The 13,375-nt window shown below is 43.2% G+C and overlaps 1 protein-coding gene across 1 annotated transcript in view; it reads right to left on the reverse strand.

The window, feature by feature from the left end:
- The window catches only part of LOC140196239 (uncharacterized), a 204,784-nt gene that overhangs the window by 132,339 nt on the left and 59,070 nt on the right, over positions 1–13,375 (reverse strand). The window contains exons 2-5 of the mRNA XM_072255086.1: positions 5,464–5,520; positions 3,587–3,676; positions 3,147–3,191; positions 1,381–1,425 (exon numbers count right to left, since the gene is read on the reverse strand). Of these exons, the coding sequence (XP_072111187.1) occupies positions 1,381–1,425; positions 3,147–3,191; positions 3,587–3,676; positions 5,464–5,520 (237 nt within the window). The remainder of the gene's footprint in view (positions 1–1,380; positions 1,426–3,146; positions 3,192–3,586; positions 3,677–5,463; positions 5,521–13,375) is intronic.

A 13,375-nucleotide genomic window follows, 5' to 3' on the forward strand; every position in this document is an offset into this window, starting at 1 on the left:
GCTGCTCCAAGTGATGTCATATTTGTAAGTAGGATGCCGTGCACAATTCTGATTTGATGGAGACAGACGTGAGAAGCACGGAGGAACATCTGGAGAAACTTCTGAAATGCCTGGTTCGCCGCCGCTGCTACTGTGCGATCGGGAATCTCCAGAGGGGAAGGCCCCAAATCCTCGGCTTTGCCTGTTGTTGGCGGCCAGGGCTGGGGTCGAAGCGCTTGGCAGAGATGGTGCTCGGTGCTCGGTGTCAGAGGGCTGGTCAGAGGCTCGAAGTTTTCGGACGGACTCAGAGTTGGACTGTGGTCAGATGCTTCCAGGATGCTGCATCGGCAAGTTTGCAGCGCTGGAAGCTCATGGCAGGGAGAGTTTCTCCTTCAACCATCTGCGTGAGATGATGGGACTTTTGAGAGACTTTGAGACTTTTTTTTTTACCGTGCCCATGGTCTGTTCTTCATCAAATTACAGTATTGCTTGCACTGTTGTAACTATATGTTAAAATTATGTGTTTTTTGTCAGTTTTTCAGTCTTGGTCTGTCTTGTGTTTCTGTGATATCACACTGGAGGAACATTGTATCATTTCTTAATGCATGCATTACTAAATGACAATAAAAGAGGACTGCGTGTCCTCATAATCTAATTATTTATTAATTGAGATACAGTGCGGAATAGGCACTTTGAGCCACGCTGCCCAGCAACCCCCTAATTTAACCCTCGCCTAATCATGAGACAATTTACAATGACCAATTATTCTACCAACTGGTACATCTTTGGACTGTGGGAGGAAACCGGAGTACCCGGAGGAAACTCACGAGGTCATGGGGAGAACATACAATCTCCTCACAGACAATGGTGGGAATTGAACCTGTGTCACTGGTACTGTAAAGTGTTATGCTAACCACTGCAGTACCATGCTGCTGCAGTTATGCACATGGCTTCCCTGCTGCCAGGGTGGATTAGTGCTCAGTTCAGCCATAGATGTTCCCCTTGGGGGGCGAAGGCAGACCTTTGGCCTGTATCTACAATGACATCGGACTCTTCGCTTTAAAGAAATGTTATTTGAAATTTAGCCTGTACTTCATAAAAGGAAGAAATAAGAGCAGGCATTTATACAGTTCCTTTCACAAGCTCAGGATATCCCCAAAACATTCAAAGCATATTTGAAATGTAGAGACTCTTAAAAAGTGGGAATCAAATTTGTGCGTTGCGAGATCCAACAGCAGCAATGTAATTTTGAATCAGAGATAGGGGGAGAATTGTAATCCAATTTCATGTACTTCACATTTTGTCCAAGAGTTTTAAATTGTACCCATTCTACACTTGGTGAACTGGCACTCCATGTTGAGTTCTATGTAAAAAGAAATTAGCTACATCGATGTAACTTACTGGCAGGCCGGGATTTCCTTGCAAACCTGGCAAACCAGGAAGTCCCTGTGAAAATGAAAGAAAAGAGAACTAGTCAGGGAACCAGTGCATCACAGACTGAGCACCACCCACGATGTACCATTGCCGCACACGCTCACGATCTGGAGTGAGTATTTGATACGATGACCAGTTCTATACCCATACACGTTTCAATATATAGAATGCTAACTTGCTTCTCCAGAATGAATAATTGTGCCATTGCACTCTGGTGTATTATCAATACCAACAAAGGCATCAAATTTAACTTAGAATAGTGAATCAGAAGTCAACATTGAAGCCCAAAGGTCAATTGTAAGTACAGGTTGAAGCCTGGAGCTCGATTAGAAATCCAGAAGTCTGGGCCCGAAGGCCAGAGCCCTGGGCCTGCGAAGCTTAATAAGTCTGCCTGGGAAGCCGAAGGTCTAATGTTTGTGAATCTACAAATCCGCTGGAGGGTGGAGGCCAAAGGTGGCCTGTTAGAATTCTGCGCACGTGTGTGGGTGAGTGGAGACAGGAAAAGGGCATGCTTTGCTGCTTGGGATGGTCTATTTTGTTGTGTTCTGTGTTGTCCTGCCGATCTTGGTGGGCTCGCTACGTTGGCAGCAGAGTGTGTGGCGACTCTTACGGGCTGACCACAGCACATCCTTTTGTAGGGCGTGCTGGTTGTTGACACGTTTCACTCTACGTTTTGGTGTGCAGGTGATATAAAGATCTGAATCTGATTTACAGGTCAATTTGAATGCTCAGTGAGTCATGGATAGGTCATCAGGTCATATTTCAGTCTGTTGCCCGTACGTAATCTCAGAAGATGAACAATATGTAATTCCAATCTTTGAACCCCTAGTATTGGTGACTGAGAGGTTGCATTGATATGTACGCAAGTCAGAACATTACTCCCACTATGCTCAACCTTTTGAATCCCGACTTTGTATATACGCTTAACAACATCTTTCCCCCACAACCACCACCCTACCTGCTCTAGCACTCAGTTTCCAACCCCATACAATTATAGTTTAACCCCCAACCACCCCCCTCCCAATTTTCTTGTAGGAAAACTTTCCTACAAGAATATTAATCTCCCTCCAGTTCAGGTGCAAACTATCATGTCCTCAAGTCCCACCTTCCCTGGAAGAGACCCCAGTGATCCAAAAATCTGAAGTCCATTATACTGCACCATTTCCTTAGCCATGTATTAAACTGCATGATCTTCCTTTTACTGTTCTCATTAGCATGTGGCACAGGTAGCAACCCTGAGATCATAACCCCGAGGGCCCTCTTCTTTAACTTAACACCCAACTCCCTGAGTCACTTTGCAGGGTCCTGTCACCCTTTCTACCTATGTCATTGGTGTATTGGTGTGGACCATGACTTCTTTCTGCTCACCCTCCCACTTAAGAATGCTATGGACTCGATCTGAGACGTCCCTGACCCTGGCACCTAGGAGGTAATAGAATAAGACCATAAGATATAGGAGCAGAATTTGGACATTTGGCCCATCGATTCTGCTCCACCATTTCATCATGGCTAATCCAAGTTCTCTCTCAGCCCCAACCTCCTGTCTTCTCCATGTATCCCTTCATACCCTGACTATGCCAAGAATATAGCACTCGCCCTACACAATGTTTGATTATAGAAATTCATTGAAAGTAAGTAAGTGTCAAGGTGAAATGCAGCAGAATTACTCCAAGTGCTGCTTGGAAGCAGTGTTGAGCTTTGACATCTCACCTGCTAAGTATAGAATCACTTACCCTTGAACCTTTTATTCCTGGGAGTCCAGGAAATCCAGGGTCTCCCTGTTAACATGAACAAGATTTAAAAAGATTAAAGTTATGATGCATTCAATTTTCATAATGAGATGATTGACTATTAGAGTCTTGATTGAACCAGTCTCCTGATAATCATACCTGAACAGACTTTTGTAACTCCAAGTACCAAAGGAGGTTAGCAGGGGTTAGCACTTTGATTTTTTTTTAGCAACATGGCTCTGAATCCAATTAATTTAATACATATCACCATCTATATAATTTATCTCAATAGACTGAAGGCAACATATGAAAATGTAGCTTTCTCACTAGAGGAGTAAATAAAAACTAACTGCTGTTCATTGATGCAGTTCTCAATGATAATTATTTTGACACTGTAACTCATTTCCTGGCCATCGATTGTGCTCCCTTGCAAGATGTCCTACCTTGGAGCCTTTTGGGCCATGTGGACCCTCGTGACCAGGATACCCCGGAACTCCAGGTTGGCCCTGTATACCAGGTAATCCCCTTTCACCCTAAAGTGAAATGGAAGACATCAGTGAGACTTGAAGAAGTATCGAAGGACCTGATTTGTTAACAGTCATAAATCTAATAAATACCCTTGCCTCATGACATAAAGCAACATGCCAATCCAGATATTTATAAAGGCAATACTGGATAGAAGTGACATTCAGCAGGCTTGAATCAAGTGAGTGTACACACACACACACACACACACACACACACACACACACGTGCACACAGATATATACACACACACACACACACACACACACTCACATCCTAATCATCCAGTGATTAAAACAAATCAAGCACCTAAGCAATATTGTGTTTTCCTATAAATCACCTGATTTTAGCCTGAACAATCTTTCTGAGACAGGATACATGAATGACACAGTCAATCACTTTACCCAAAAATGTTAATTCAGTTCAATGTAATTTTTATTTCAACGATACTTAAAATATTTCTGCGAGTAAACATAACTTTTAATCCAAGTGAAACATCCAGCAGGTTGGCTGGGAGCGGGGGGTGGGTGGCGCATGGCAGTGTAGTGGTCAGGAAAACACTTCACAATACAGGCAACCCAGGTGCAATTCCTGCCATTGCCTGTAAGGAGTTTGTACGTTCTCTCCATGACGGTGGGGGTTTCCTCCGGGTGCTCTGGTTTCCTCCCACAGTCCAAAGACATACTGGTTGGTAGGTTAATTGATCTTTGTAAATTGTCCAGTGATTAGGCTCGGATTATATCGAGAGTTTGCAGCGTGGCCAGAAGGGCCTACTCCCCAATGTATCTCAATAAAAATGAATAACTATTAATTTTTGTACAAGTTTCAGACAACAGGAACATGAATACTGCCTTTAGACTGTACGCTCCTCTCCTAACCACGTGGCCAAGTGGTTAAGGTGGTCATCTAGTTATCTCAAGGTGGCTAGTTCGAGCCTCAGCTATGGCAGCGTGTTTGTGCCCTTGAGCAAGGCACTTAACCACACATTGCTCTAGTCTGTGTGAGGAGTGGCGCCCCACACAGACTTCCAATCTGCGCCTTGTAAGGCATGAAAATGCCCAACACAGGTCTCTCATGGTCTGAGTCGATGTTCCCTCCCCTTCCCCCCCCAAACTAGAAATTTAAGACTAACTGTGGCAATGAATATTTAACGTCCTCACAGCATCTTGGTGAATTAGATTATTCCCTAACTAATTGCCTTTTCATTCCAAATTACATTGTCAAATTGGGCCTGTTACTGTGGGGACTAACTTGGGCTAGAACCGTGGAAGATCTGCAGAATAACTGTTAATTAGTCACACAGCAGTTAGTGCTGACATTTCACAGCTCCCATGATCCAAACTGCTGCTGTTGTCTGCGTGGAATTTCTGTGTTCGCGTTATGCCCACCTGGGTTTCCGAGTCAGAATCAGAATTTCCTCCAGATATATTTCTCCATTTCCTCACAGATCCCAAAGATGTGCTGGTATGTGAACTGGCTAATGCAATGGATATAATATCTACTTAAACATTTCTCTCTTCTAGTTGTATATTTCTATTTTATTTGAGCTCCACTTGTTGCTAATGAAGAAGTTTCTTTACCAATTTCTTATAGACCAGATAAAATTATTTTGGTGCTTTTTGAAAATAGCCAGAATCTTTTTACCTAAAGTATGATCCTTTTTCTTAAAAAAAAAGCGGTAATTTGGGATATCACCAAGTTTAAAAGAAACAGCTGCTGAACGTTGATCACAATTGGGAGTACTTTGACTTCATAAACTACAGGCCATACTTTCAGCAATCACACACTGTCTTACCTTGCTGCCTTTCACTCCATCACAGGAACAATTTGATCTACCTTTACACGTACAGGCCTAGAAAAAAAAAAAAAAAATATTAAACAAAGAGATTAAAATTTTAAAGAGCTGCATCACAGGGTTGTGTGGAGCTAAGCACAAGGGTTCCCATTTCCAGGCATTTGGAACCCTTCTGACCTCTAGAGGCACAGTTTGGTTTGTATGAACATCATTTCTTCTACGTAAACTGTTCTTTTTATATCATTTCCTGCACAGGTTAATTTGGATTTTGATTTGAAGCACATAGTGGAAAGATGACCATCTCCATCTTCTCTTTATTTGCCCTTGAAACAGCAAAATCTGTGAGTCTTAATGTTTTGGTGATATTGGTAAACAGTTAGTAGATAGATTTTGAACGAAGTATAATGCTTGTCGTTTATCATTATTAAGCTATTTTTTGCACCACGAGTTTACTCTTGTTTACATGGCAGAGTTATGGAGTGTTGTGTGTGTGCATTACCTTGGTTAAACCAGTTGTGAGAATAATCGACAGTATTAGCATATTCTGGCGTGTGGGGATTCTATACCGAACTTTCTGCCTATTTTACTTAACTTTCTGCAGTTTCATAAATAAGATCTCATTAAAAACCCTGAAGAAAGCTTCCATCGGGTGATTTTTGAGAAGGTGTTTAACTTGCTGCATAGCTTAGTACACACGTACGGTGAGGGCAGCAGAGTGAAAAGATAACTTGTCTTCAAAGGCATCGCTCATGGACTGGAGGCGCGTTTGAATGCCATTCATGACAATGTCCGCTTCCGATCTGAGCAATGTCGATTGCTGTGACCTGGTACTGAGGACATCAATCACGTCTTTGTGTTACTCAGACAAATGCACAATTAGCATAGCTGCAGCACGAGCCCGCGCTGGACCTGAAGTAGCAAGAATGAGGACGGCTTATGCTTACGTAGACATGGAGAGAGCACGTATAGGCATGGTGAGAGCGCGTGTAGAGGCTGCATTAAGCATGCTCAAGGAAGAGTGTGAAGCTGAGGCTGTCTTAGCAGAGGCAAAGGTGTATGAAACAGCAGCTGACTTGGGCTGTGGTGAGTCTATAACCAGAATCAATCATGTTTTGACCTCACTACAGCCAATGCAGCTTCTAAAGAATATGTCCAAACGCATTTTGCCTATAAAAATGTCAGTGCACCAGCTCTACAAGGAGAGGCTGTCCTTACCACACAGCCAACATGCCTTTCACATAGTCCAGGCATTGGTATTCAAGGTCTACAGCAGCAAGGACCTACAACACCCACTTCTGCAGTTTCATCACAACAAAAACCTTAGTCAAGAATTGCTGCTGATACCAGTCCCATCTACACAGACTTGGGCAGACTGAACTTCCATCCATCCCAGGGCACACATTTGGCAAAACTGTCTCCACAAAGTCCTCATTCAGGAGCTGCTTGTGCATTAGATTGGCTTGGTATCTTGCTCATTGAGATCGAGTCACAGTGGGATTAAAACTGTTTGAAAACTGGTATATGCCCAACTTTGGTGTTTACCACCCCTAGAAATCTGCACACACATGAATTGTCTTTGATTAGTGCACAGTTCAAAGGCATATCACTGAATAATGTGCTCTTGTGGGGTCCATGCCTCAACAACAGCCTGCGCGGGGTCCTCAGGTGCTTCAGAACTGAACCCATCGCATTGATGGCAGGTACCAAACAAATGTTCCACAGCTTCCTAATGAGAGAGGATCATCAAGACTACCTCAGATTCCTGAGGTTTCATGACCACCAACTGGACAATGAGACTCTAGATGAGAGTTCATGTATTTGGCAACTGTCCCTTACTGGCTGAGGCAAACCATGGCCTTATCAAAGGAGAAAAGGGACTCAGGACTGAAGTACATAGAAGGGCACTTCCATGTGATGATGGTCTTAAATAATTTTCTAGCGCAGAAGAAGCAGTCAGCGTGCTAAAAGCAGGGCAAGATATGTTGGCACAGTCTAATAGACTGCATTAGATCACATCCAACTGGGCTGAGGTCATGCAACGTTTCCCATCTGAAGATCTGGCCGGGGCCTACACAATCTTGATCTTGGACAGGACCTCCCTCCTATCCAGCACAGTCTGGGCCTTGGATGGGACCTCATTGCTGACACCCTTACACCCCAGGTTGCTGATACTGAAAGACCCTTTACACGTTGTGGTGTGCTGTCGACTATTAACAGTCTATTTGACTCTCTTGCATTTGCTGCTCCAGTCAGTATCCAGGGACACTTCATGTTAAGAGAGTTGACCTCGGATAATTGCAGAAGGGATGTTCCACTCTCTAAAGAGAAATATGAGCAGTGTCAGCTGTGATGTTCTTCCCTCCAGGATCTTAAAGATTTGAAGATTCCAAGAACCTACACAACAACCTGGACACAGAGGTAGATTGAATTGAATTGACTTTATTACTTACATCCTTCACATACGTAAGAAGTAAAAATCTTTATGTTACGTCTCCGCCTGAATGTGCTATGTGCAAATTATAGTAATTTGTAACAAATAGTATGTACAGTGAGATATACAACAGAACAGTCAATATAGCTTAGAAATACAGTTGTGTCAGCATGAATTAATCAGTCTCATCTGGTGGAAGAAGCTGTCTCAGAGCCTGTTGGTCCTGTCAATACTGCGGTACTGTTTCCCAGATGGTAGCAGCTGGAACAGTTTGTGGTTGGGGTAACATGGGTCCCCAATGATCCTTCGGGCCCTTTTTACACACCTGTCACTGTATTTGTCCTGAATAGCAGGAAGTTCACATCTACAGATGTGCTGGGCTGTCCACACCACTCTCTGCAGAGTCCTGCGATTGAGGGAAGTACAGTTCCCATACCAGGCAGTGATGCAGCCAGTCAGGATGCTCTCAATTATGCCGCTGTTGAAAGCCCTTAGGACATGGGGACTCATGTCGAATTTCTTCAACCGTCTGAGGTGAAAGAGGCGCTGTTGTGCTTTTCTCACCACACAGCTGGTATGTACAGGCCAAGTGAGATCCTCGGTGATGTGTATACTGAGGAACTTGAAGCTGTTCATCCTCTTAACCCCAGATCCATTGATGTCAATAGGGGTGAAATTGTCTCTGTTCCTCCTGTAGTCCACAACCAGCTCCATTAACCAGCTATAGTTAATGAAACGAGAGGATTCCATGTTTATATACTTAATAGGTTCCACGTATCAAGACAATCAGCTTGGAAGAGCCAATGGAATTATGTTCCTACTGATCTCGACCTGGCTGATCACGTCACCTCTCTACTAGTCAGGTACTACCACGAGCAAGTACATTAACGAAGAGGACATTCTCAAAATAAGAATGGTTAAAGACTGTAGAGTAAGACTGTTTACAAGACCAGTCTCTGAGAATATTCTTCTTTTGCCAAAGACTTAATGAAACGATTATTTCACTTTTAGTTTTAGCAGTTAAGTTTGACATCCCATGGATACCAGGCAGGGAGCATTCTGGCCCCTAGAGGTGCAGATTGCTTTTAATGCAGTTTGTTTTGTATGAAAATCACTGGACATAAGCTGTTTTTTATATCATTTTGTGTGCGAGTCAATTTGAATTTCGATTTGAAGCACATGGTGGAAAGACATCTGACTTCATCCTTTCGTTATTTGTCCTTGAAATGGCAATATCTGTGAGTCTTAAGCTTTTATTAATATTGGTAAACATTTCAAATGACATATATCATTTATCATTATTTATTGTTGTGCCCCGAGTTTACTCTTGTTTACACAGTGTAGTTGTGGAGTGTTGAGTGTGTGTATTACCTTGGTTGACACCGACTGTGAGAATAGTTGACAATATTAGCATACTCAGGCATGTGGTGAATCTGTATTGAACTTAATATGTATTTTATTAAGCTTTCTACAGTTTCACAAATAAGATCTCATTAAAAACCCATTGCGGGCGATTTTTGAGAAGATATTTAACTTGCTGCATAGCTTGGTACTGACGCTGCGAGGGCAGTAGAGAAAACAAGTGCCAAAGTTTATTATAATTAAGATTTACTACAATAAAGTTGCGCAGTTTTCTGGAGTCTGATGTCTGTTAGAATGAATGTGTGGAAAGTATTGTAAATATCTGATGACGCAAGAATTTTTCATGCACATGCTACATCGATTGGATTCATTGAATAAATCTATTTTCAATGCTTCTATAATAATTTGGATAATGGCAAAATATGGCTTGGCCTGTTATAACAGAATATTCTACCTAAGTGTAGTGATTTATACTTAAGTGTTGCTATATTGATCTTAGAGTAGATTAAAACTTTGGCAAAATATTGTGGGCAAAGGGTCAGTACTGTGCTGTAATGCTGTATGTTCGAAGTACCAAATACACCATCCAAAGAGCACTGAGTGATTAGAAGCAGTCAATGCAGTCTCGCCTGCCTGCCTGTAAACTCTGTTGAGACGCGATCAGCTTTGAAAATAATGCCTTACAAAAGGGGTAGACCACAATCAAGTATTCACAGCATTCGTGGAGTTTTACACCGGACTGCTGCCGCAAAACAACAAAATTCATGGTAGCGGGTGCGCTCTATCTTTGCCGGTGGGGGTGAGGGGGATTGCTGTTTGCTGCCACTTACGCGCGGGAGGGAGGGGAGCCGGGGGGAGGTGACTTTGGGGTTCTAACAGTTAACTGTTGCTCATTCTTGGGGCACTCCTCTGTTGTCGTGGATCGTTGCGGAAGCAAAAGCATTTCAGGATGTATATTGTATACATTTCTCTGACATTAAATTGTACCTTTGAAACCTTTGATATGTTAGTGATAATAAATCCGTTTCTGTTGTTAAAAGGTTTGCATGTCATTATATGATAACCATACCCGAGTTCCTGGTTCACCGGTGTCAGCAGCTTCATAAAAAGTTACCCATATCATGAAACCACTCATTCCCTCCTCAGGTTATAGTACAAATGTGTGTGGTATGGACAATGCCGATTAGCATCACCGGCTATGTTCTCGTAGGAGATAGCATCGCCCGATACTATCTTCACTCCCTGGAATTTCTGTTAATGCTCGACTGTAAGTGCATCAAGGCAAAATCAGAAGAAAAGCCATACCCGGAATTTACCACAATGGTGATTTGAGAAACAGTTCTTGTGTTAGTCAGCATGGCATTTCAGTCTGCTAGAAAACAAGTTTTGCCAATGTTTGAGTAATGAAGGTGATGCGCTGGTTTCTTTGTTTAAACCAGGGGTTCCCAACCTTTTTTATGCCATGGACCAATAGCATTAAGCAAGGGTTCCATGGACCCCTGGTTTAAACAGTAAACAATATTACATCAAACATACTGAGTTCAGTCAAAGTTATTCTGCAATGGATCAGTGCACAGTGTGCAGTCCAGGAACCATCAACTGCTGAAAGGCAACATATAGGTGTAAAAAGCACTGGATGGGATCACCAATATCTGACTTCATTGCCCAGGCCATTTTGCAAAGGCTACAAAAGATAGCCCTTCCAGTCCTTCAACCCAAACGCCAGGTATGATACGGGAATGATACCTTTGTCATATACAAACAAAATGAAATAGAGGCTAACTTTATCCAAGGCAACAACATATTCAGCGACATTGTTTACAAATGGAAAGAGAAAGTAGCAACTGACTCACATTCCTGCATGTACTTGTCACGAGAAGGGCAGACGGTACATTGGAGACATCCGCCTACTGGAGGGGTACACACATGGACCAAGAGCTACTATACCAACCACCCAGCCTGCCATGCAAAAAGCTGCATTTGCACCTTGTTTAAGAGAGCACAACCACACTGCAGCACCACTGAACATCGGGCCAGGGAAGAGAAGCACTTATTCAAGGTGCTCTAGGATGATGGCTACCCATGGAATTTCATCAGAAGATGCCCACTAAGGAGAGATAGTCATGCAGGCCTTACTCAACACACATTGAAATGTGCAACCTTGCCCTGCATCAAGAGTATATCAAAAATGACAGCTCGGCATCACAATCGCTTCCAAACCAACGGTGACTTTAAGGAAGCTCGTCTCAGGAACCAAGGTACCAGTAAAGACACCTGACAAAAGCAATGTGGGGTACAGGAGCACCTGTGGAGTCTGCAACAAGAACCACGTTGGCTCGACAGCATGTAATCTGGGGGGAGTAGAAGATGGCGGCGCGGCCACTCTGAAATGATATCGTATTTGTGAAGTAGGTACCGTGCACAATCCTGATTTGATGGAGACAGCCATGAGAAGCACGGAGGAACACATGGAGAAACTTCTGAAATGCCCCATTCGCTGCCGCTCTACTGTGCGATCGAGAATCTCCGGAGGGGAAGGCCCCAAATCTTCGGCTTTGCCTATTGCCTGTTGCCGGGGCCGGGGTCGAAGCGCTCCAGTTCATGACAAGTGCAGTTTTGCCAAATGAAAGCTGAAGTCAAAGTTACCCAGGGAGCTTGTATTGAGTGATAGACTACCATGTCGCATTCCCACATTAACGGAAGAAGGAAATAATCCTCCAGCCTCAGGTATTCCAAAGCATCACACAGCCAGTGAATTAGTACTACAGTAATACATCTCCATTAAATACATCTTCTAATTCAGGAGCAGGAAGACTCACAAAATGCTGAATTAATCTGGTAATATTGGTTGAGGGAAAAGCTCCTTGTTCCTTTTTCATCTCCCAACAGACCTGAGTTTAATATTTGAGTGCAGAGCGGTACCTCCACCCTCATTGTTGCAATGGCCACCCTTCATTCCAGAGAGAACACTTCTATAGGATTTGAATCCTTCCATCCAGGAACTATGGACGCTTCTGGGAAATAAAGGTGGAATTAATTCAACCTTCTTTCAAAATGGTGCACTGCCACAAACAGAATGTGGTGTACGTTAATGCACAAGAATCAGGACTTGCATAATGCACGTTTGGACTGTCTACTGTGTTCTAGTAGCTCACAGGTGAAAGAAGGGATGAAGATGACAGGTTTGAGTTCAGGTTTATAGTGACGGGCATACATACCCAGGATATAAGTGCCATGAAAATTAGCATCAGCATGGTATGTTACAAACCTGGCAGACATAAAATACATAAACATAAATTAATACAAAATTAATCACGTGCACAACCAAATAATTAACAAATGGCATAATTGCTGAGAAAAATAAAGTCCAAGGTACAACTAGGAATTTTTCATTTCAAGAATCTGATGGTAGAGGGGATGAGGGTGATGTTGAACATTTAGGTACGGGCCTACAGGCTCCTCTACCTCCTTCCTAATGGCAGCAGTGAGGAGAGGGCATGGCCCAGTTGTTAGGGGTCCTTTGCGATTGATGTTGCCTTTCTAGGAATTCACTGCTTGTAGATGTCCTTGCTGGTAGGGAGAGCTGTATCTGTGATAGTATTCTCTGAGTTCACCACACTCTGTGGCCCCTTGTGCTTCTGTGCACTGAGTTTCCAGTCCAGGCTGTGATGCAACCAGTCGGAATGCTTTTGACTGTACAGTACATCTGTTTAGCAATGACGTGCCAAATCTCCTTAAACTTCTAAGAAAGTTAAAAAGCTGGCACACATTTCTTAAGTGTTGCGCCTAAGACAGATCCTCCAAAACGCTGGCACCTGGGAACTTAGAACGGCTCTCCCCTTCCAATGCAGACCCTTCAATGAGGACTAGTACGAGTTCTCTTGATTTCCATTCCTCGTCCACAGTTAGCTCCTTGATTTAAGTGATGATGAAGGTAAGGCTGTTGTTACAACACCATCCAGCCAGCTAACCTACATTATTTCTGTATGCCTCTTTCTCGCCATCCGCGATTCTGTCACCAATAGTGGTGTCATCGGCCAATTTGTTACAGCTGTGCTAAGCCGCATAGTCATCAGTATAGATAGAGAAGAGCAGGTGCTGAGCACACAGCAGAGAGGT

The sequence above is a fragment of the Mobula birostris genome, chromosome 4, assembly GCF_030028105.1.
Source record: "Mobula birostris isolate sMobBir1 chromosome 4, sMobBir1.hap1, whole genome shotgun sequence".
Taxonomy (NCBI): domain Eukaryota; kingdom Metazoa; phylum Chordata; class Chondrichthyes; order Myliobatiformes; family Myliobatidae; genus Mobula; species Mobula birostris.